Source organism: Lemur catta, chromosome 16 (assembly GCF_020740605.2).
Source record: "Lemur catta isolate mLemCat1 chromosome 16, mLemCat1.pri, whole genome shotgun sequence".
Classification (NCBI taxonomy): domain Eukaryota; kingdom Metazoa; phylum Chordata; class Mammalia; order Primates; family Lemuridae; genus Lemur; species Lemur catta.
Genome location: NC_059143.1, coordinates 1,525,881 through 1,548,134, shown reverse-complemented (window position 1 = coordinate 1,548,134; position 22,254 = coordinate 1,525,881). Strand labels below are relative to the sequence as shown.

The window sequence follows — 22,254 nt, the reverse complement described above, 5'->3', positions numbered from 1 at the left end:
ACTAAGCCAACAAATGAAACAAACCTAGTCCAAATTCCAGGATAATAATAAATTACCTGGTTTATAAAAATACATGTCCAAAATAGTTACTTCCCGGGTTGTGTACAATATAAATTACAAAAATAAAATAGAAAAGATGAAAAAGTTGAGCACATTTTTCAGTTCTTCATCCAACATCGGCATTTCTCCGTGGAGATCAGCTGGAACCATCGGCGCTGCACCAGGCCCCGGGTGACCCCGGCTCGGGAGGGAGAACCCTGACCCCGGGCTGAGGTACTTCTAGGGACTCCGTGGCCTGTCTTCGGTGCACTGGCTTCTACCTGACAGAAGAGAGCCTTGGCAGGAGGCCCTGTTGCGCCGTCGCGGGCTCCATCCGTGACAGCAGGCTCACTGGACGCACAGACGGGGAGCGGGCGATAGCCAGTCTTGGGGCACTGCGCTTGCTTCCGCGTCTCCTGCCGGGTGCGGGCTCCACAGCGCTCGGTGTCAGAATTTGCACCGTGTGGGGCAGATAACGCATTTTTAAAACTCTCCCTTTTCTTTGTTTTTCCTTTTAAAGATAGATTTAGTAAAATCTTTTAAAAGAATATGTATTAGAGAGAAGGCCATTTTACGATGTTTGTACATGTATAGTGACAACTTTCTTAGCTACACTATTGGGCCTCCAAGGCTAAAATAATCTCAAGCCATATAATAGGTGCTTCTGCTTCACTGCACATTATTACCATTTTGTACTTGAAAGTGTCTAAATGACACAATGTATAACTATTCCTTATGTCAGTATTAATTGTGTTCACCAAGGGTTGCAGTTTCCAGTGATATGACCAACCAATAAGATATAATTGGTGCAGAGAGAACCATGTATTTTAGATACTATTTATAATAAAGTTTCTTATCAAAGTTCCTCATCAGAACATACTCTATAGAATGTTGATCAAATAGCTTCCAAAATAATTGAACACAAGCTATGAACTGGTAACGAAGTAAGCTCCAGGGGAAAAACACTATCAGCACAGGTAGGCAAATGTGATCACCGTAACTCCAACTCTGCCGTGACACTTAAATATTCAGAATCTTAATGAATTTTGAACAATTTACATATCATAAAGTCTGAAAGTATCAATTTCAGGTGAGCAGTTTTAAATCCGAAAATATTCAATAGTTAATGTCTACTCTTCAGAGTATTTCCTTCAAATCCCTCTGCAGAGTTTTCCCAGAGCATTTGTGGATGTCCCTCAGGAAAAGCAAAGGCCTCCACGCAACGGGAGCCAACAGCAGTAAACGGCATTCTGAACCTGCCGGGCCTCCCAAAACAGACGAAAGAGGAATTTACCTGGTTTCTTTCAGTGAAGAAAGCAAACTGAGTATGAATGTGGTGTTGGCAAAGGGAAATGCTGCCTTGTGGAATCATGGATCCCACCTTTACTGACGGAAGGTAAGGACAGGACGCAGGCTGGGCTCTGGCGAAGGAAGGAAGCTCTCAGGGAATGGCTGCAACAACCTCTAGTGAGCATTTTGTAAAATTCTACTCTAACATCAGGCAATGAATTCGCAATCCATCTGCCATTGTATTATTGACAGGGAGTGTTTTGTGTCTAGTCAAGAAGGTGAAGTTCTAGGTAGCATTTAAAATTAATAATAAGTCCAGAAGACCAAGGAAAAAAGAGATAAGGTAGATAGGATTTCAAAGGTATGTATGTCTTCAGCAGCATAAAACAAAACTTAAAATTCCGTCATGCAGTAAAGCTGAATGTACAATCAACCAGTCTAGACAGGTTAGGGAAAACAAAATGTCCATACAAGTGTCTTGGTTGTAGCAATGACAATTCTCAGCGCCAAATATCACAAATTTAAGAAAAGCTATATTTTTTATTTATTAAATAGATTTACTTATATTCCTTCTGAAATATAATAGAATAAATCATACCATAAAAGAGGATAAGATGTGATAACATGATAATGGCCAATTAATATACATAAATCTATTTTTTTCTGGACAGACACCAAATTACTTAAGAGGATTAAGAGATAATTCTAGAAGCAGCACTACCTGGAAGATTTGGCATTTACATACTGATTTCCGAAGTATTAGGTGGGCAAGCCCAAGCAAGCATTTGTGGTCACATGCACGTAAGTTCCAAAAGTTACGAATGATGTCAAACTGTCACTACTATCACCACACAACTTAAAAAAAAGTCACCTATTCTAACTGCTCACCTGAAATGATCTTGAACAAAATCTCTAAAAGTGTGGCTCGTACTTTTTCCTTCAGACATGACCTGCTTCGTGTCACAGTCTAAGCAGGAATCCTACTGGATCTGAGCAGGGCGAGGCATTGCGTTTCCTACATGCAGAACACGGAATTTTCTATTTGGTTCCATCAACTCCCGAGTATTTCAGGCCCATGGAAGCGAGAGTTCCTTCAATGATGACAAGTTTGCTGTTTCTAACTTATCATCGACAGCCTTCAAGGGGTCCTGTCGAGGCATCCAGACTGCTGTCCGTGTCTGAGGCCAGGGTCTGCTCGGTGGACATGGATGAAATGTCATTGATAGACGAGGACTGGGAAGGAGTGGCGTTGCTACTTACTGCTGCATCTGTGCTAAGAAAACCAAATATAATAAAATCTGAGGCACGACATTGCTGCAAATCCAGGCAATGAGACTTTGGGCCATTTCTTGGCTTTGTCCTTTTCGAGTTGCCCAATCCTAACTATTAGTATAAACAAGAATCAACTGTACATGTGGAGCTTTTTCTTGAGTCTTTTATTAGGCCCAGAATCCCAAATATTCTTATGTCTTTCCCTGAAACATTCTTTTCTTCCCAGAGACTAAACACATATGTGGGCATGCGTAGTCATATTAACTACTTAAAAAAATACCTGCTGGATTTCAAATAGACACCAAAAGGATATTGCCAAATTTATCCTAAAACTCATTATCACAAAAGGCTTAAGTCTGAATAGGATTCAAGTGTCATCAGATACTTCAATTGTAACAATCATAACAAACACTGAATCTATAGAAAAAAGCATCAACGTTCAAAGAAATCTTTTGCAATAAATAGAATAAAGGCTCTATACTACAAAAAGGAAAAAATTTAGTGGCCTCTTGTACATTTTCTTTTTGTTTTATGAATACAGAAAACTGACATTTTAATCTTTTAAGGCAAATTAAACTACCCTATTTCCTACTATTCATATTTTAGTCTGGTTTGAACAAATATAAAACATGCAGGCTGCCAGAGCTTAGTGTTTGCAGTCTTAAATTTGTGCTTAGTTAACAAGCACCTACATTCCTGCTGAAGTCATATAATCTCTAGATGTTTGACACACACGTCATGGTGAATATGAAATTTAGGAATAAAAAGCTGTGCACTTGCACTTCCTCACACACGCATGTACACACAGACTCTCTAGTGGGAATGGGAGTGAGAAAATAAACAACACTGCAGACTTCCATCTAGTAAACAAGTAGAATACCTGGTATTAACACAGGTTAATACCACTAATATCAGAGTCTTTCATAATCTTACATTTACCTAGTCCTTAGGCTTCTACCACTAGGTAGACCAAGTAGAAAATGGAGAATGACATGAAAAATTTCCTCAAAAGAAAACCTACTTCCATTTTCCCTAGATTTGCATTAATGTTCTTTTTTAACTGGGTGGGCCCAGTACAAAGAGTGTCAACGCACATCAAAAAGGCTTTGAGTTCAGTTTCCTTGTCTGCCGCGAGGCCGGAACAGAAGCGTCCACACCAGTCTGGAGCCCGGCACGCAGGCAAATGTCAGCCGCTGCCACTGGCACGACCGCCATGAGCCACACGGCCCCGTTTCACACAGTGGTTTTCAAACCCAATGTGTGCCAGGCTCGCATTTAATATGCTGTCGCCACTTATAAAAATTGAACAGGGAAAGAAAAATATCATAAATTCAAACTATTAAAGCAATCACTAACCTGAAGGCTGATCTTTCACAACGCCATTCTTGCTTCTTTCTTCCCAATCCATTACTTCTTTGTAAATTAGCTCTTCAAACAGAAATGTAAGTTAAAATGCTTCATCCGTTTCTCTGCATCTCTAAACTCTGCTTCCAAATCAATGGGAACCACTCCAAGGGCACTGTGATATGTTATTTTTAATTGTGATATATAGTCAATTCAGTAGTATAGTTTACCTGGACCAATATATCCATGTTTTGATCCATTAAATCTTTTCAATTATTAAGGTAGCAAAAAATGTAGGGCAGTTCTGAATCCACAAGTGGGTTTTACAAAGAGAGAGACCTCGTGGAGTGGCTCTCAGAGAACACAGAGGACTGGATGTTCTCACACCCGTGTCAACATGTTTCTCTCCATCACTACTGTGGTTCTCCAACCAGCACCCAGGCATGGGCCATGAGCCCCTCCAGCCTGGCCAGAAATGACTCCACACACCAGAGTCTTTTTGTGGCTTCAACTTCAGTTTTCCTCAACTTCCATTTGTAAGAAAAACTAACTGCCGACTCAGTAAGCTGTTAGGGATTTATTTCTACACTTTCGGTATTCGTGAACCTCAGTGCACTGCACGCGTGCATGGAGGCCAATGCACGTGCTGTGTGCACGGCCTGCTGCGCACACACAGATAACTGGTGCTCCCCACGCCCCCCAGTGCCTCGGGCAGGCCCCACCATCAGCTCTGACTGCAGTTCTCAGTGAATATTGATCCTGCTTTTTAATGAAAAATTGTGACTTCAGCCTCTTCACTATGGGCTTGGTTTGCTGTGGACTGTTTGGTTAATCTTATACTGGTAATAATACCCATTTGCATATTTTTGATTTAAAATTTTCCCCAAACTAGATTTTAAAACATATATACAACAACATGGCTTAAAAAACAAACAGAAGTTCACAGGACCCCCAGCCCTCACTCTCCATTTCTGCTCAGACAGGGAACTTCACAGGTGATGTCTGGCCTGCGCTTCGGAGTCACCTGCCGATTTGCAACACGTGGTCAAGACAAGTGTGAAATAATATTAATATACTAAGCTCAGTTTACCAATATTGGAAAATGTAAAGTCATGTGAAAAAGCCCTTATTTTTCTCTCTTGAAGCAAATAATAAGAAATTCATACATGTTCCTCTATAATTCTGTTACCTTCAAGTTCTTTTTCTACTGGAAGGTAGAGGAGAGGACAGTGGGCTGCAGGGTCCTTTGCCCTTCCCGAAGGGCTGCTGTCAAAGTGCAAAGCCTCTGCTTTACAGGACTGTAAGAAACGTCATAAGTAAGGATCAAAGCAAGTTCTGTCTTTACCTTTCCATTCTTCAATTGCATGTTCTCTTTCTTCCAACTGGGCATCGTAAATTTGAGGTGGTGGCTAAAATTAAATCAGACAGAAAGTCAACAGTTCAAAAAATAATGAGGCATAAAAACAGGTGAAATCGCTTAGAAGACTTCTAGTCTACGATACAGATTTAGTTTCATCCAATACATGGTTTATTAAAGATTTTTGTTCTAAGTGTGATATTCCATCAGTTTCAGAATCAAAATTATTGTGGAAAAATTAACCAAAAAAGAGAGTGACGATGGTCTTCTTAATAATCACATGACCTCAAAACACTAAAGACAGCTGCCCAAATGTAATTATAAATTAATAATCACAGGCTGCTTCCTCGAGTTCCCCCATGGATAAGGCACCATGGCAGGAACTATGGAAGGTGCCGTGTTTCTCAGAACATACTTCCAGTTTACATTTCTTCACATTAAAACTCCCAAACCCAATCCCCAACTCATAAATGGATTATTCCAAAAATCTGCTTATAAATTAGACTCTTTTTATAAAAAACAATGTTTGAAATGATGGTTAAAACCATAGGCCATGACATAGAATGTGTTTTACCAGTGGCATGGAATAAGCATGCCACTTTGTAGCCACTTGCCTTGCAGCTAACGACCATTCACACCAGTGCTGACAGGGAAGAATGCACACGGGCACCAGCCTCAGAGTGGAAGCCCCAGCAGGGGGTGGGGGCGTTCAGATGCCTTCAGGAGGGTTACGCAGACTCGCGGTTTTCAGCAAGCTGCTCAGCCTCTCCCACTGGGTGGCCTGAACAGGAGGATGTGACCGAAGCCCCCGGCACAGCGCCAGGAACAGCACAGATGCTAACGAACTATCACCACATGTCAGCTTTGGCACAAACGCAGGCGAGTGTGTGGCCACAGCGAGAGCATGCTCACGCCCGGGTGCTCTGAGCACAGCTCCAACCCCACGTGCCCCAAAAGCGGCAGGGACCCAGGTCCCAGATAACACTTAGCCTTTTTGTAACTGGGAGCTCTAAAATCTAGAACTTGCTATCCTTCTGTAGCCATTCTGGACTAACAGTCAGAAGAGCCAAGGAAATACCTTTTCAACATCAATACTTACTGCTTCTGCTTCAGTGGGGTCGTACCAGACGGTAATATAGGGGTGGCGCAAGGCCTCATCTACAGAGATCCGCTTGTTGGGATCAATCACTAACATTTTTGATAGCAGATCTCTGGCTTGACTTGCTAGGGTGGAAATAATAAAATTAATAAACTAATTAATACACTGATGTGGCAAATCTGAGAAAAGAAAAGCACACAGTAAAGAGTTAAATTGTGACAGCACATAGCACAGCTAGAACGAATACATGTTAACTTTGAGAAATGTTTGACAGGTTCAAGATCAACAGAATCCAAAAACTTTTAAGAGAAAGTCGAGTGGCTACTGTCACGGCAAACCAGGTTTCCAGATGTGGTTTTCACCTCTGGACCTGCGAGGGGAAGAGAAGCCTGGGGCCAAGGGGGGCACCAGCAGCCTCAGACCGATGTCTGGACAGGGCCTGCGGTGGGAAAGCACAGCCAGGAAGGGGCGAGAGCGGGCGAGGCCGTGCTGCTGAGCGTGCGCATGGAGCACACGGGAGTGTCCTTCTCTACGTCACGTTGAAATGAAATGAGAATGGACTTTTTAGATCACACAATAATCTTACATTCCCACAGTATAAAACCCTTCACAGATGCCTCTGCTCAGTCTGCCTGGTACAATGTTGGCAACATAGACTTCTTTTTTTTCAATCTAGAAATAAGTACTCAGAAAAAAACCAACAAGTTCAATAACTTAGTTAAATATAAGGCTCACCTAGGTTTCAGCAATTAAAGTTACAACACGATAGAGAAAGGAAGGATTGGAGCTTTTCTGACTAAGGCACAGTTTACCCGGACGTGGACAGAAACAAATTTATTCTTTTTCCTTAAACAATTACACTTTAGTGAAGGGCACAGAAGGGCAGGGAGGACATTTTTTATCGAACCACCATCACGTTTTTGACTCTAGAATCTGTATTCAAGTGTTCTTTACACCTGAAAACTGTTTGAATTCCAATTGCCGTAATTATAACATAAGAGTCTTTCAGAACGATTTGAATATTTTGGTTTTGGCCAAAGGCTTCGATTAAACCATCTTACCGAGGACTCTAGGCCTTTAGGCCTTCTCTTCTCGGAGGCTTCACAGATCACATTCTAGCCTGTAAATGACTCGATTTCAGGAGTCACCCGCTTTATCTCCCAATGATCACATGAAAAAGTGAAAGGTTCGCCTGAATTATAAAAACAAATATAAGAAAAAAAGGATATCTTACTTTTTATTTTGTCTCGTTCAGATTCTGATGGGAATATCCAATCTGGAAAGAGTTCTTCAAATTTGATTCCAGGATACTTTGGTCTATTTTCTACATAATTCCTCACAGTTGGCTGAAGTTTCTTCATGAACTCTGCTGACGGTGTTCCTAGCTGCTCAATAACTTTATTCCACTGATCAATATCTAAGGAGTCTCTTGAGGAAAATACAACTGAAATGCCTTATATTCGTATTACATGTAGTAGCATCATTTTAAAAAAAGCTATATTTATACCGACTGACAAGTGATTAACTAGCCCACCCCACTGGGTTGGCAGAAGCATTGTGAAATGATATTCAAATTAAGTTTAGGTTTCCAAGCTAGACAATTTTTAAAAACTCCTACACTCTGAATCTTTATGAACTATTATCACAGTTTATTAAATCAACGCAATGAAGCCTATATATGCCTTCTCATTATAGTTCAAAATAAAGTTATCTTGAAACTAAGAATACCTATGACAGAAATGATTAAACATGAAATTAGAAAAACATTACATAAGCAAATGGAAATTCATTTCTGTACTAGGGCTACCTTAGACTCGCAGCTTTCTAAAGGAGAGGGACCCATCTTAACTAACCTTTGCAGCGCACAGCGGGGGCGGAGGCCCTCCGGGCGCTGGCCAGGTGCGGCACAGGGCTCTCTGGGCCTTGGCCCAGTCCTTTGCCAGACCAGCTGCCCACCAAATACTTGCAAGGTGTCAGGGAAGTCAGTCTCCCTTGGGGCCAACTTCCTTATTTGTACAATGCCGACGGCACTAGCTCTGCCTACTGCACAGGGTGCTTGTTAGGCTCAGGATGACTGGGATTGTGTGTGGGGAAAGTGACACTGAAACTGTACCCAACTACACCAGAGAACGCAAGCCAGAAAAATCCCGGACACAGCAACTTAAAAAAGTGACTGAGGTGTGTCTTAGAAAAACAAACTTAAGAAATAATCTATGAAATAACGTAAGCAACAGGCACATGAACTCAATTTTTCCCAAATGTTATGCTTCTGAAGACCTGCTTGGGAAATGAGTTTCTAGCATTCAAATCACTAGCAAATGCTCCTTCTTCACTCCCCTGTTTCATACATGCTGCCACATCAGAATCATGCCTACACTTCACTTACCTACTTCACACCTTTCCCTCTCTCCTTGTACTCTGGACGCCTCTTCCCCATGCTTGCAATCTCAAGAGAAGCCTCCCAGAGCCCCCGCAACGCCCCACCCCAGCATCCGCGTGCCAATCACCACCGAGGAACCATCTGGGCTCCTGGCTAAGGCACAGCCTGCCTGGCTCCAGACCCCCACCTCGAGCCCACGCAAGGATGAGCTGCCGTGAATCCTCTCACTCCTACATCACTAACACTTTGCTCTCTCCTGACGCATCCCGTCGCCACTCAGACATGATGGTTTTTCTCCTATGCTAACACAGCGGCCACTTTCTTTTGGCGCCCACCTCCCCACGGGCTATCGCTCCATTCCTTCACTCCTGCTTGCAGCAACACTTCTTGAAGAGTTATCTACACTGCGTCTCTAATTCCTAGCCTCTCATGCTCTCTTAAGCAGACTCCTGTCAGGCTTTCTTCCCCCACTTCCATGAACATGGTGCTCATCAAGGCTGCCAGCAGCCACCGCAGAGCCCAGTAGAAGCGCCCAGTCCTCGTCTCCTACACCGTGTGCATGAGCCTCCCTCAGCCCCTTTCCTCCAGCCTCCATGGTGTCACTGGAGTGCCTTCTCCATTTCCTTTCCCTGTTCCTCTTTTGCCTCCACCCTGAGTGGCTTAGTCCCGGGTCCTCATCCCCTCCCTTCATGCAAGCACTCGCTACCAGACTCGAGGCTTCAACGCTACCGACAGACCGATAGCGCCCACATTGACCTCTCTAGCCCAGACCTCTCCCCGGAATCCCACTGTCTAACAGACACCTCCAAACTCTAACAGGCTCTTGGAGGGTTCGGCTTCAAAGCAGACACAGGGTGCAAGCCCTTCTCCCCCGCTGCACCCCTGCCAGCCTGCCGTGAGCCTCCGCCTCGCCCACGGACGAGGGCAGCCTCTGCACTGGTCTGCTCTGCCCTGCTCTTCACAGTCTGCCTTAACCTCAGCAGCCTTTAAAGGAGGGAGGGAGCCTTTGCAATCGAAGTCAGATTAGGAGCCTAAAAATGGGCAAGGGCCAGATACATAACTGCTGGAATAGCGACAAAGGGTCATTTCTCTAGACAGCAGGGTGGCGAGAAGAGGGAAGAACCCCGGCAAGCCCGGTGGGCCTTCTGAGTGTGTGCAGACACTGCTGCCGTCAATTCCCACACCCTGTGAGGCAGACCACAGATCTTGCATTTTATAAGAGGAAACCAAGGCTCAGAGAGGCCTTGAATTCCTCAAGCATGCACAGCTGCCACCTCATAGGCCACAGCAGGGACAGGAATGCCTTTTCTACCCCAGGTCACAAATCTAAAGCAAACATCTGAGGATCTTAGTCTGGTTTCTGGAAACTCTTCTCTTCTCCAGGTTTTCAATCTAATGTTTAAAAGAGTTATAAAATTTTCTTTGATAGTGGCTGGGGACAGTAGCTTAGACCTGTAGTCCCAGCACTTTGGGAGGCTGAGGTGGGAGGATTTCTTGAGGCCAGGAGTTTGAGACTGCAGTGAGCTATGATCATGCCACTACATGCAAGCTTGGGTGACAGAGTGAGACCCTGTCCTCTTAAAAAAAATAGAAAATGATATTAAACTCTGTGTGAGTTTTGAGAATAACATTAGGTGACCTTTATATACAAAACCATTAATTACTGACATTGAAATATGTTAGTATGTAAAGTAGGAATTTTAAATTACTTACTAAAATGGATCAAAAAGTACCCACATTTTCATTTTTGTATTTTTTGAAGAAAAAATTTCTTAATTAATAAAACAAGGCATAAATTAATTAAGAATTGAGACAAAGTGAACATTAAGTAGATACTGCTAAATTATTAATCATTAGAATACTTTGACTTTTCCCTTTTTAATTGCATTCACTTGCAAAATAAAGACCTCCTTATTTATAGGTTGAAACAAGTGAATCTGAGGTAAGGCTATGGAAAACTGCTAGAAAATTTGCTAGAACAAAACAAAATGCTATCTTTAACAACTTCACTCATTATATAATCTATGATGTAGAAAATGCAAAGGAAGGTAAATAACAGGAATAAAACCTTTTCATTCCAAGTTTGTGTTGTGAAGAATCTGTAAGAAAACCATCCTCATAAAATTGTTAAAAACTAAAATTACTTTCGTAAAATACATACAAAACACTGACTCCAGAGCTTGATCTCCTTTCAAAGCAATCATCAATCTGTCAAAGGACAGAGACCATTTTAAACTTTCATAACAAAAAACAAACTCAAAGACTAATGAAAAATTAAATGATTAGAACACAAATGAAAAAGGGTATATGTTAGGGTGAAAAATATTAAAGATGGGAGAATGACCATATGAGGAAAGAGGGCGATTATAACTATCACAGTAACTACTCTCCTTTATGCCGTATCATCCATGTGATTTCCTGATTACAGTACGAGTTAATCTTTTTCATTTTATATTTATTTAGACTTTCCCAGTGTGTCACAAAATAACCCTCTAGATCAATTTTTAAAAAAGTTTCAACACAATTTCAGCAGAGTAACAAACAAGAAAATTTAACATATCATTCCTCACATAATTTTCACTTTAATCTTGTTCACTTAGGTCTTATGTACATAGTGTGCTTCAGTTCTTACTCTGGGGGAAAACATTTTAATGCATATTGATAACAAAATAGTTTATTAATTAAATCACACCTGCATACTAGCCTATTAAATTTAGATAGCATCTTTCCTAGTTAAATTAAAGTGATAAACTAAATAAAACAGTGTGTTCATTTAAGTATCAGAATGTACTTATTAAAGAGTAAATTATTTCTTCTATGTGCCCAGCTATTTTTGATAAGATTAAGAGCTAATGTAATTGATTTAACTTAACTCCGAGTCTCAACAAAATTGTCACAGTCAAGTAAAAAAGAAAATGTAAAACCAAATCACTTGGTTCGTGACACTAATTTAACAGACATAATAAAGACCCCCTTAGAACACAGTCTAGAACGAATTCCGGCATTTTCCTTGTGAGCGCTCGTGTGAGCAGTGCGATCATGCCGCCTTTGGTGCTATGGAAAGCGTGGCAGGGCCAAGGTCCCGGGGAAGGATACGGTCAGTGCCTTGGAATATCACACAACCTTTCACCAGCTCTCCCATGATGCAACCCACTGACCAGATATCAACTGAAAATAAAATGAAATGATAAAATTATGAAGTGCCATGAACAAAACAAAAGTGAGGAAAAGGAATTCTAACAGTGCACTAAACACACAAACATGGAAGAATAAATTGCTAGCTAAGGGTGAACTTTTTACACAACACGAAGGATTGCTGACCTCTATTTTAGCCTTCGGTTTGCAGCAATCTGGGGTTTTAGTGCCAAAGATTCCAATACTTTATAGCTTAAAACAAACAAACAAATGAACAAACAACCAGAAACAAAAAGTGCCTGTGAACACAAAGCTTTTCATGGCCACGTGCCCACCCCTCCCTGCAGGCTCTAGGGCCAAGTGCTGGTCTCTCCCTGTGAAGGATACAGTCTCTTCCTGGAAACAGGACTTTGTGGAGGACCATTTCTGCCATGATGCACCCGACAGACCAGATGTCCACTACCAAATACCAGGTGATTAAAAAGCAGCTCGAGTCCCCCATCTCCTTTCTCCACACCCCTCCCAGACAGAGACAAACCCAGGAAACTTCACCAGATTGTCAGGGGGAGCTTTTATAAAACACTGACGCCACACCTTCTGCACGATCGTTCTCTACGCTGCAGTGTCAGCAAGGCAGCTGTGCTCAGTGCGGGAACAGCCTGCTCGGCTGGGTTCCAGGTGAAGTCTTGCCAGAGGGGCCCCGACTTCCACGGTGCCCCCTCATCTGTGGGCCCCAGCTGGACCCCAGGCCTTGGCCAGCACAGGCAGCACTGTCTAAGCGCCCTGCTGGGCGGCGGGTGGGGAGAAGTTAACAGGGGAGCTGATTTTCTCTCCCTTCCACGGGAAGCACACAGAGCTATGCCTCTTGAGTGGGAGCACAGGTTACAAAGCACACACTGAAACAAAACTCCTTTCAGATGACTTGGGCAAACTTTCAGGTTTTTTTTTTCTTTTTTTTAACAAGTAAATGTAATTTAGTTCTTTTCAACAAATTTGTTAAAAGCTAAGTTTCAAAGAGCTCTCAGATTGCTAGAATAAGCTAAATTGTGATGTTAAAAAAATACCAATTTTACATGGAAGAGAAATGTTGCCTTATTCCACTTATACTAAGCTCAAAAAACCAAGTAAACCAACAAGCAAAGCCAGTCTCCGGGCTGGAGATCAGGGTCACGGCCACCGCGGGGGTGGGCCTGGGGGCGTGGGAGGCGGGGCACTGCGGGTTCTGAGCTGTGCTCCCATCGAGCTGCACATGCAGGATCTGCGCGCTTTCCTGTGAATAGGTTATATTTTGATAAAAAGTTCAAAAATACTGATTTCAAAAGTGGATTTTTAAAAGTCAATGATTTTAACCAATGGAAATACAAAATTATTTCTTATCTATGGACTATTATACTCTCTCGTATTTCATATGGTTCAAAGGAAAGAGAAAAAGCTAGAGATGGCCACTAGAGCTACTTCAGACACCGCAGCCTCTTCCAGGCCCGGCCGCACTCACCGTTCTCTTTGTAGCCCATCCCCAGGATGACTTCGGGTGCCCGATAGTACCGTGTTACCACGTAGGGAGTCATCATGAAGTTGGTGCACGCTGTCCGGGCCAGGCCAAAGTCAAGGATCTTAAGGGTGCAGTCTGATTTCACTACGATGTTGCTGGGCTTCAAATCCTAGGAAAGAAATGGTTTAAATGAACAAAATGAGCAAAGCATGCGAAACAAACTATTTCCCACTAGAAAAGGTCTGCGAAGCCAGTGACTACTGAAGTGTGTGAGAGTGCAGGGAGGAGGACAGTTGGAATCCAATTCTGGGATTCTGCAACAATTCCGGAAAACTCAAATCAAAACTAATACAAATCAGCCTAAAGGGCTTCCCCTCACCCCTATGTGGAAACATTTATGATCCTCCTTTGCTTAAAACCTTCTGAGAACTTCCATGCCCCTTCCTGTGGCCTCCCAGGCCCATAAGGCTGCCTGCCAGCCCCTCACATCCACCCGCACTCTGTCTGGCCCTCCTTCCATTCCTCCAACCCCTGGCTCCCTCCCACTGAGGCCCTCACACTTACTAGTCAGTCCAGAGCAGAGCTGTTCAGTAGATAATATAATATGAACCACATGGATCCTTTACATTTTCTAGTAGCCATGTTAAAAAAGTATCAACAGAGGCCGGGCGTGGTGGCTCACGCCTGTAATCCTAGCACTCCAGGAGGCTGAGGCGGGAGGATTGCTCAAGGTCAGGAGCTCGAGACCAGCCTGAGCAAGAGCGAGACCCCGTCTCTACTAAAAATAGAAAGAAATTATCTGGACAACTAAAAATACATAGAAAAAATTAGCCGGGCATGGTGGCGCATGCCTGTAGTCCCAGCTACTTGGGAGGCTGAGGCAGGAGGACTGCCTGAGCCCAGGAGTTTGAGGTTGCTGTGAGCTAGGCTGACGCCACGGCACTCACTCTAGCCGGGGCAACAGAGCGAGACTCTCTCTCAAAAAAAAAAGAAAAAAAAAAAAGTGTCAACAGAAACAGGTGAAATTAATTTTATTAATTCAGTATATTTATTTAACCCCATATATCCATAGTATTATTAATATCATTTCAAAATGTAATCACCATAAAAAATTACTGACATATTTTACATTCTGCTTTTGGTACTGAGTCTTTGAAGTCCAGTATGTATTTTAGGATTGCAGGATAGCCACATTCTGAGTGCTCAACAGCCTGTGGGCTTAGTGGCTACCACCCTGGACAGCACAAGTCTAGCACGCGCTTACCTCAGAATCTTCCCATGGCTCTCCCTCCTCTCCCTGGAAGAGCCGTCCCCTGATCACCAATCCCAACTCTTCCCTCCCCCATAAGGACTCCCCACTCCCTCCAGAGCACCCGTGTTATGTCTCCATAGCCTGTATGTGCCGCAAGTGAAATCACCTGCTCATCCTTCGGTTCCCAGCTCCCCTCGTGTCCCCAGTGCTGACTCTGAGAGCAGGGTGGCAGCTGTGCCCTCGGGACTGAGCAGCATGCCCGGCGCACGCATGCACAGGAGCCACGCTGTCGTGCTCCACTGCGCTTCCCACGCCACAACACAACTGCTGCAGCTTTCCCCTCGTGACGCCAGGGCCTTTCTTCCAGCTGACCCTCCACACTCCAGCTCCTTCCTTAGGCCACAGGAGTTTGACCTTTGCCTGTGGACTCACCCAGAAACTGTTACTTCTGAACACCCCCATCTATTCTCACAGGACATGCAACGTGTAGCTGCACCATCACCCTGCCAAGCCGCCGCTGCACGGTAGCACCAGGGGGTGCTCTACGTGTGAAGCTGCAGGTTCCATAAAACTGCCAGCACCTGACTGCCACCACTTCCCAGCGGATGGGCCGTAAGAGGGCCGCAGGCATGCCGGCCACGGTGACAGTTAACTGTGACGTTAACGGCACAGGCACAAAACCCATAACAAACTGACAACAACTACAGTATACTGCAATACTACTAAATGCTCTTTCTAAATTTCCTGGATTCAGTAAAATTTAAATTATAAGTAGATAATGTTTAACAATGTGATGAAAATCTCTACCAGGCCCCATAAAGAGGCCCCAGCTCCGCATCCCACCCTGGGCACTGCACGAGTGGCCCCTCTCACAGGAGAGGCCGGGGGTGAGGAAGGCTCTGCCCCTGCCTGACCCGCTGCTCCGCGTGCAGGACGGCCAGGGGCGTGGCAGCCCCGACTCCAGCCAGGACTGTCCTCTGCCAGGAGTCCGTGATGGAGCAAAGACCAAACAAACCAATTTGTCTTCTAGTTTTCTTTTTTAAAATCAAAGAATACAGCAAGAACAGGCATTTTGGAATACAAATTACTAACAGATAAAATAACGCTCAACCTCACAAAATTTTTTTTTAAAAACCCAAAATGACAAGGAACCATTTTGAGCCTACCGTGTGGCAATGCTGAAAAGAAAGCAGCATCCACACTGGCAGGAGGACCTGAGAGGCCCTCCTCACGCTGTCAGCGGGGCCTCAACAGGGACTTTCTCTTTAGGAGGCTGATTTTTAAAATATGGGAAATGTATGTGCTTTACTACCCAGCACTCCCCGAAGTCCGCCCTGGCCTAGGACTGACAGCACAGTTGCACGACTGGGGACAGGAGCAGCCCAGGGCCCACCAAGGGCAAATTCAGCCATGGGAGGAGCCACCTCAACAGGCCACCTGCCTGAGAACCCCTGATGGAGTCAGAAAACATGCCCATTTTGAGACTCCATCTGTCAGGTTAAACACACTGCTGGAAAACTGCAATAATAAAATGCCAATTCGGGCCGGGCACGGCAGCTCACACCTATAATCCTAGCACTCTGAGAGGCCAAGGCAGGAGGATCGCTTGACCTCACGAGTTCGAGACCAGCCTGAGCAAGAGTAAGACCCCATCTCCTAAAAAATAGACAGAACTCTGGCCAGTCAACTAAAAATTAAAAAAATAAAAAAATTAGCCAGACGTAGTGGGGCATGCCTGTATTCCCGGCTACTCGGGAGGCTGAGGCAGGAGGATCGCTTGAGCCCAGGAGTCTGAGGTTGCTGTGAGCTGGGCTGACGCCACAGCACTCTACCAGGCAACAGAGCGAGACTGTCTCAAAAAAAAAAAAAAAAAAAGTCAATCTGGACTTTCAGGGCAGCTTGTCGCCCAGGTCCCCCATCGGGGAAGTGGTTAAGGAGGTCCAGGCTCTGAGGGCTTTCGCCCACCCTTTTCCCAGTCAGCCTCCACAGTACATCCAGCTCCAACACTTAGCTGGACTGCAGCTTCAAGACTGCAGAGTAAAGACAACTATGCCACTTCAAATCTCGGAAACCATCTAGAACACGGAAAACAAGAAACTCAAGTTAAGATCCAAATGACACCTGGATTTGAGGGCTCAGCCCCTAGAGGTACAGAAGATGGCTACCAGGCCCGGTACCCCTGTGGGCAGCAGTGAGGGTGCCACGAAGTGTGGCGGGAGCAGGGGCAGGGGGTGACCTTCACCTCTGCCCACGTGGTCCCCAGCTCCAGACCCACTGCCTGAAGAGCTGTCCCAGGGGAAGGACCTTGTGCAAAGTGACAAGCGTCTGCTGTCCGGCTTTCCCTGGTCCTTCCCCGCAGGGGCATACAGCCATTTACTCAGGTGGCTGTACAATGGGGAAGGAGAAGAGCCAGACATTTTGAGGATGATCGGACACAAGTTCTAAGTGGTGACTGAAACCCAAAGGCCCAAGCATCATCATGCCTCCTCCACGTGAAGGGTCTGTAGGGCCAGGTCATAAATGCAGTCTGGCCCAGGTCTCTTCTGGCCATGCCAGGACAGAGGGTAGGAGAGTTAACACAGGCCTGAGGCAAAACTGTACAGGAATATCTGGGTTCAGCCTACTCAAGTGTGAACCGTTTCTGACCCTCCTTTCCATCAGTATGGAAGAATGCACTGTCTCAATCAACACGGCACACCTGAGGCTCTGGTAACTATACTGCGTTTGTGACCATGGACCAGTCTCATCTGGCCATATTCCACGATAATGGCCAGTTATTTTGTAGGAACAGAGCTAACAAGCTGCAAATTATACAGCCAAAGCATGCACAGAAAACTTCAGCTTCAAATAATACTTGGAACTAAAGTCTCGCCTCGCCCCAAACCTGCCCTGCCCAGCCCCACTCCGTGGAACTAAAAGACTGGAACCTGAGTGCTGGACACTTTCCAAAGCAAGGGGTCTGTGTCCAGGAATGTCCAGTGCTACAGACCCCTCCCCCTGCCTTACCACAAATGGTCCTGTTTGAAGGGCTTCCGATCAAAACCTACCCTGCCAGGGCTTTGCCTACCAACCTGTCCTCCCCAACACACGAAACCTGCCCAGACACCAGCTCAGGGAGAAAGATTTGAGCTTCACCTCCTGTCTCCTTGCTGGCTGACCTCACAATAAAGCCTTTTTTTCTTCTTTCTCTCTCAAAGCCAGTGCCACAGTATCGGCTTCTGTGTGGGGACAGCGAGCTCATGCCTGGCAACACAGCCAGCACAGCAGCCACAGCGGACTGCTAGCTGCCTAAGCCTGAGTAGCTGGGGTCACTCTCCAGGATCCCTCTCGTTTCTTCAAGGGCAAACTAGTGAATTAATCTGAGAGATGGAAGGGACCCCCATTCCTGCAGCCTTGAGGTTTTAATGGTGCATCCACCCCTGCATGTGCAATAATATTTTTGATTTATTATCTTGAAGATAGTTTCGGGTTCCCATTTAGCCTCCTCCCAGTGATAACTGCCAAGGAACTCAGGTGGGGTTTGCTCTGGCTGCCGAGTGTAGCAGTTCCAGCCACACAAACAGGGATCTGGGGATGCCCACTGGGCGGCCCGAGGACCCAGGGGCCGACTGTCAGCCGCCAGACCCAGATCCCTCAGGAGGGAAGGTCTGGGTCACACAGGAGGTGAGCCGCGGTGAGCGCTGCGAGTACGGGTACTGCGGTGACAGGGGCAACGGCTCATCCCATTAACCTCTGTCTCCTCCATTTTCCCTAAAAGGGGGCCATGGGAGCCACAGGGGATCCACTCCCAGCCTACGTGGAAAAGCAGGGCTGAGAGGGCATGAGTGGGCTGCGGGGGCCAAGGAAAGGTGCTCCTCGGTCTCCTGCTGCGGGAGTGCAAGTGGCAGACGGCCCAGGTGCTGCTCCTGAACCCAGCGTCTGTCTTGGCCACACACACCTCCCACAGAGGTCTCAGCCAGGTATGATGGGCAGGACAACGGAGGCAGACCTGTTCCTATGAGATACACGTGTCCCCTGGTGGGTGACAGCTCCTACAGGGCTGCCCGGCAGCCTGGGCGCGGCCTCACTCCCCCTCCCTGGGCCGGCACTGCCCGCCGACGGCTGCCCCTTTCCTCCCCTGCTGGCCTTCTCCCAGCAAGTCTCTCCCTGTCTAACCCTGCCGTGGCGTGCTGCAGCCTGCAATAAAACCTCCTGCTCTGCAGAGATGGGAAGTGGCAGAGTAACAGCAAATGGCAAATGACTTGGCAGAGTAAAAGAAATGCCAGCCTCTGTGACTGAGCCATGGCAAGACAACTGGACCACACCACCCAGGAAAGGCTCAGCTATTGCGGAGTTTTTTTTGCAAGCCCTGATAAGGAGCAGTTAGCTGTCCCAGACCCCCACCTCCACTCCAGATGGGGGGCCTCTGCTCCTTCCCTGCTCCCATCGGCCTATCGTCTAATTTTCTCAGGTCCAGCACTGACAGACACGCTGGCATTAGGACGGCAGGCCGGGAGACGGGCTGGCCTGCAGACAGGGCTCCCCCGTGAGAGCCTGCCTTCCGCCATGGGAGGAGCCCGGCTGCCCCCACACAGACCTGCACCACCAGCAGTCTCGCTTGGATCCCTCCGCCAAGAGACTGGAGGAGCCTTTTCTAGAGAAACTAAAAGGTGCCCAGAGAAAAGACCTACAAATGGCAACACCTGTGGCCCTAGAGACACCCACCTTCAACAATCCACCCACGCACCCAGCATTTCCAGTCAGCTTCTAATGCTTCAGTCTTAAACATAATCAAACAACAGAGGATGATCCGACATTTGGGGAAGGGAAAGACTTAACATGCTAAAACAGGAACTAAGGGTAGAGAAAGACCATGCAGGAAGTAATAAAAACCTTCAAAAAAAAGTTTACTCTCAGAGAGATGATTCTGAATCCACGTAACAAGAACAGAGGGCTACAAAAAGGAACATTTAAGGATAAAAGAGTGCCAACTAACTGGTGCTTCAGAGAGAGAGAGAGAGAGAAAAAATAAAGAATGAAGTGAAGAGGGCACTCTGAAAGAAATAATATAAATTTCTCAGACCTTTATGACACATTCTTCCAGACTGAAAGCTAAGTACCCAGCACAATTAAAGAAAAAAAAATGTCCGTATCAAGGTATATATATCATCATAACATTTCAGAGTACAAGGAATAAAGAAACAATTTTAAAAGTTTCCAGCGATAAAAACCAAACCAAAAGCAAACCCAGAGCACCTACAAAGGGTCCCTCATAAGATGGCCTGAAGGGTGCTCTGACACTGAGCCCGATGGCTCACTCCAGTGGGGCGACTGATCTGTAACTAAGAATTCTACATTCTCCCAAACTGTTCATCATGTCAGAGGGCAGAATAAAGAGTTTCAGACATTTGAGGCCTCAAAAAATTTCCCTCCCATGCACCATTTTTGAGGAGGCTATTAGAGGATGTATAGTGTTCTAATACTCCCCAAACAAGGGAGTAACCTGAGAGAGAAGGAGACAAGGAAGGCCAGGAAGCAGGGGGATGCTAAAGGAAACCCCAGGGTGACCCTCCAGGGCAGGTTCAGGGCAACCAGCCCAGAGGGGAGCAGGACGGAGGCTCCAGGAGAGAGTTCCTGAGAAGATGAAAGACCTAAGACAGCTGGACACACTGATAAAAGATTTCGACACCTGCCAGAAGGCTTAGGGTTAAATTAGCAATAAGAACCTAGAAAACTACTCCCCCCTTAAAATAAAAAAACAAACAAACAAAAACTTCAAACAAATAAAGGACAAGCCTTATTAACTCCAGGGGCTGAAAGTTGAAAGGGAAAAAATACAATCAGGCGTAAATGAAAGGCTCCGCTGTGCAGAGAATCTATGTGGTCACGGTGCTGGGCAACAGCATGGAGCCAGACACAGTCACAGGGGGCCACCCTGGGGGGAGGGGGGGGATGGGGGGTGGGGTGCGGGGGGGAGTGGGGGGATGAGACAGCTGACTCAGCATCTTTTGCCCCAAACTGAGAAAAAAAAATCAATGATGAAAGACCTAAGCATATTACTTCAAGACATAGAAACAAACACCAAAATAATCAGCTGAGAGTTTGCTTCTAGGGAGAAAGAAATAAGAGGGAGGAGGTGGGGGAACCTGTTTTTCATAAACATTTATAAAATCATTTTATCCTTGATAAAAATACAAAACAAAAACCAACTTATTCAGCAAGGTGCAGAACAGTTATGTACAAGATGATGCCATCTTTGAAGAATATAAGTTTAAAAGGACATAAGTATAAACAGCTATGCTGGTATTAACATCAGTAAACAGAGAGGTGTCCGTGCAAAGCTAGAATGGAAATGCATCAGACTGCCATCACTGGCCATCTGCAGGCAGTAACAGAGGGCTGGGTGCTTTCATTTCTTTTAATATTTTGAATTATATAAAGTAAAAAGTGGTGGGATCATGGGCAAAACTTTATTTTTCAAATAATTAAATATTATGGTTAGTATGAAGCTATTTTAATAAGCAAAATTAAAAGCGTACATTCTGTGTACAGTATTGTAGACAGGACAAAGGACTGGTATAGTCCACATAAAATGTTTAACACACTCAAGGGTTAACTTGGGGTTCCTCCTCTTGGGAGCTGGACAGGGGTGGGGTGGAGGAAATGGGAGCCTTTCATGCTTTGTTTTACATAGCTGTGCACTGTTTGAAACTTTCCCCCGTGAGTGTGGACCCTTCCCGTGCAGACAGATATGGCCGAGAGCCTGGCAAGCCCCCGGATGTGGGAAGCAGGAAGTACAAGGTGACAGGGAGGATGCGGTAAGAATGGGGGTGGGAGGGTCATCAGAAGGCAGGGGTGGCGATGGAGTCATTTTTTCAGGTCTTCTTAGATTTCTCAACGGGGCACTGGGTAACCCAAACACTTCTCTGGGCTCGCTGTGGCTGTGGCCCGCTGGCCAGCAGGCGCGACCAGGCTGCAGGGACTGAACCATCCATAAAAAGGCCCAGGAGTGCGGCAGCTCTTACAAGTCAGTACCGGGAGGCTCCTGTTCTCCCACTGACCTCTGTGCCCAAGAGGGGAAACAAGTCAGGCAAATCATTCCCCTTACAGAATTTATAAGGCCTAAAGTAATCAGCCTAATAATCTGGGAGATCATTCTAAAGTTCGAATTTAATAAAAGATGTATTTAAGAGGTATTAAACTGCCTTAAATTGTGTGAAGGCTGTGAAAATTTGGGGAGGAGAAACAGAATGGTACACTAAGAAATCTTTACTTTTAATTCAGAAATCTAGTGTTTGTAAAGTGAATTTGCCAACACTACATATTACTTGAACTGACCACTTGGTGGCAGCACAGGCTGTGTTTTAAACAACAGCACCCGGCTGGCAACGCAGCAGCCGTTCAGCCTGCCAGGCCCTGGGAGGACAAGCAACGCCGCCCCACCGGGGCCACAGACCCGGGCTCGCGAGGAGGGAGGGGCTCTGCCACCACGGAGGCCTCCACGCAGTGGCTGCGACGAAACCCACCCTTCCTGGCAGCTAACGGATCTGAATGAATTGCCGCTACTGTACCAGCAAAACCCACCACTCTTCCGTATTCATAGGCTTCACTCTTT

The 22,254-nt window shown here is 45.6% G+C and overlaps 1 protein-coding gene across 7 annotated transcripts in view; it reads right to left on the bottom strand.

The window, feature by feature from the left end:
• Positions 1-1,855: 1,855 nt before the first annotated feature.
• Positions 1,856-22,254, bottom strand: part of MAPK9 (mitogen-activated protein kinase 9) — a 47,197-nt gene continuing 26,798 nt past the window's right edge. The window contains exons 6-12 of one of the 7 annotated variants that reach the window (XM_045527711.1): positions 13,412-13,577; positions 12,304-12,375; positions 7,636-7,818; positions 6,402-6,526; positions 5,291-5,354; positions 3,958-4,029; positions 1,856-2,597 (exon numbers count right to left, since the gene is read on the bottom strand). In XM_045527711.1, the coding sequence (XP_045383667.1) occupies positions 2,455-2,597; positions 3,958-4,029; positions 5,291-5,354; positions 6,402-6,526; positions 7,636-7,818; positions 12,304-12,375; positions 13,412-13,577 (825 nt within the window). In that variant the 3' untranslated portion in view covers positions 1,856-2,454. Of the gene's footprint in view, positions 2,603-3,952; positions 4,030-5,290; positions 5,355-6,401; positions 6,527-7,635; positions 7,819-11,873; positions 12,376-13,411; positions 13,578-22,254 lie in introns of those variants that run through there. The other 6 variants (XM_045527710.1, XM_045527713.1, XM_045527712.1 and 3 more) reach the window with 6 other exon arrangements.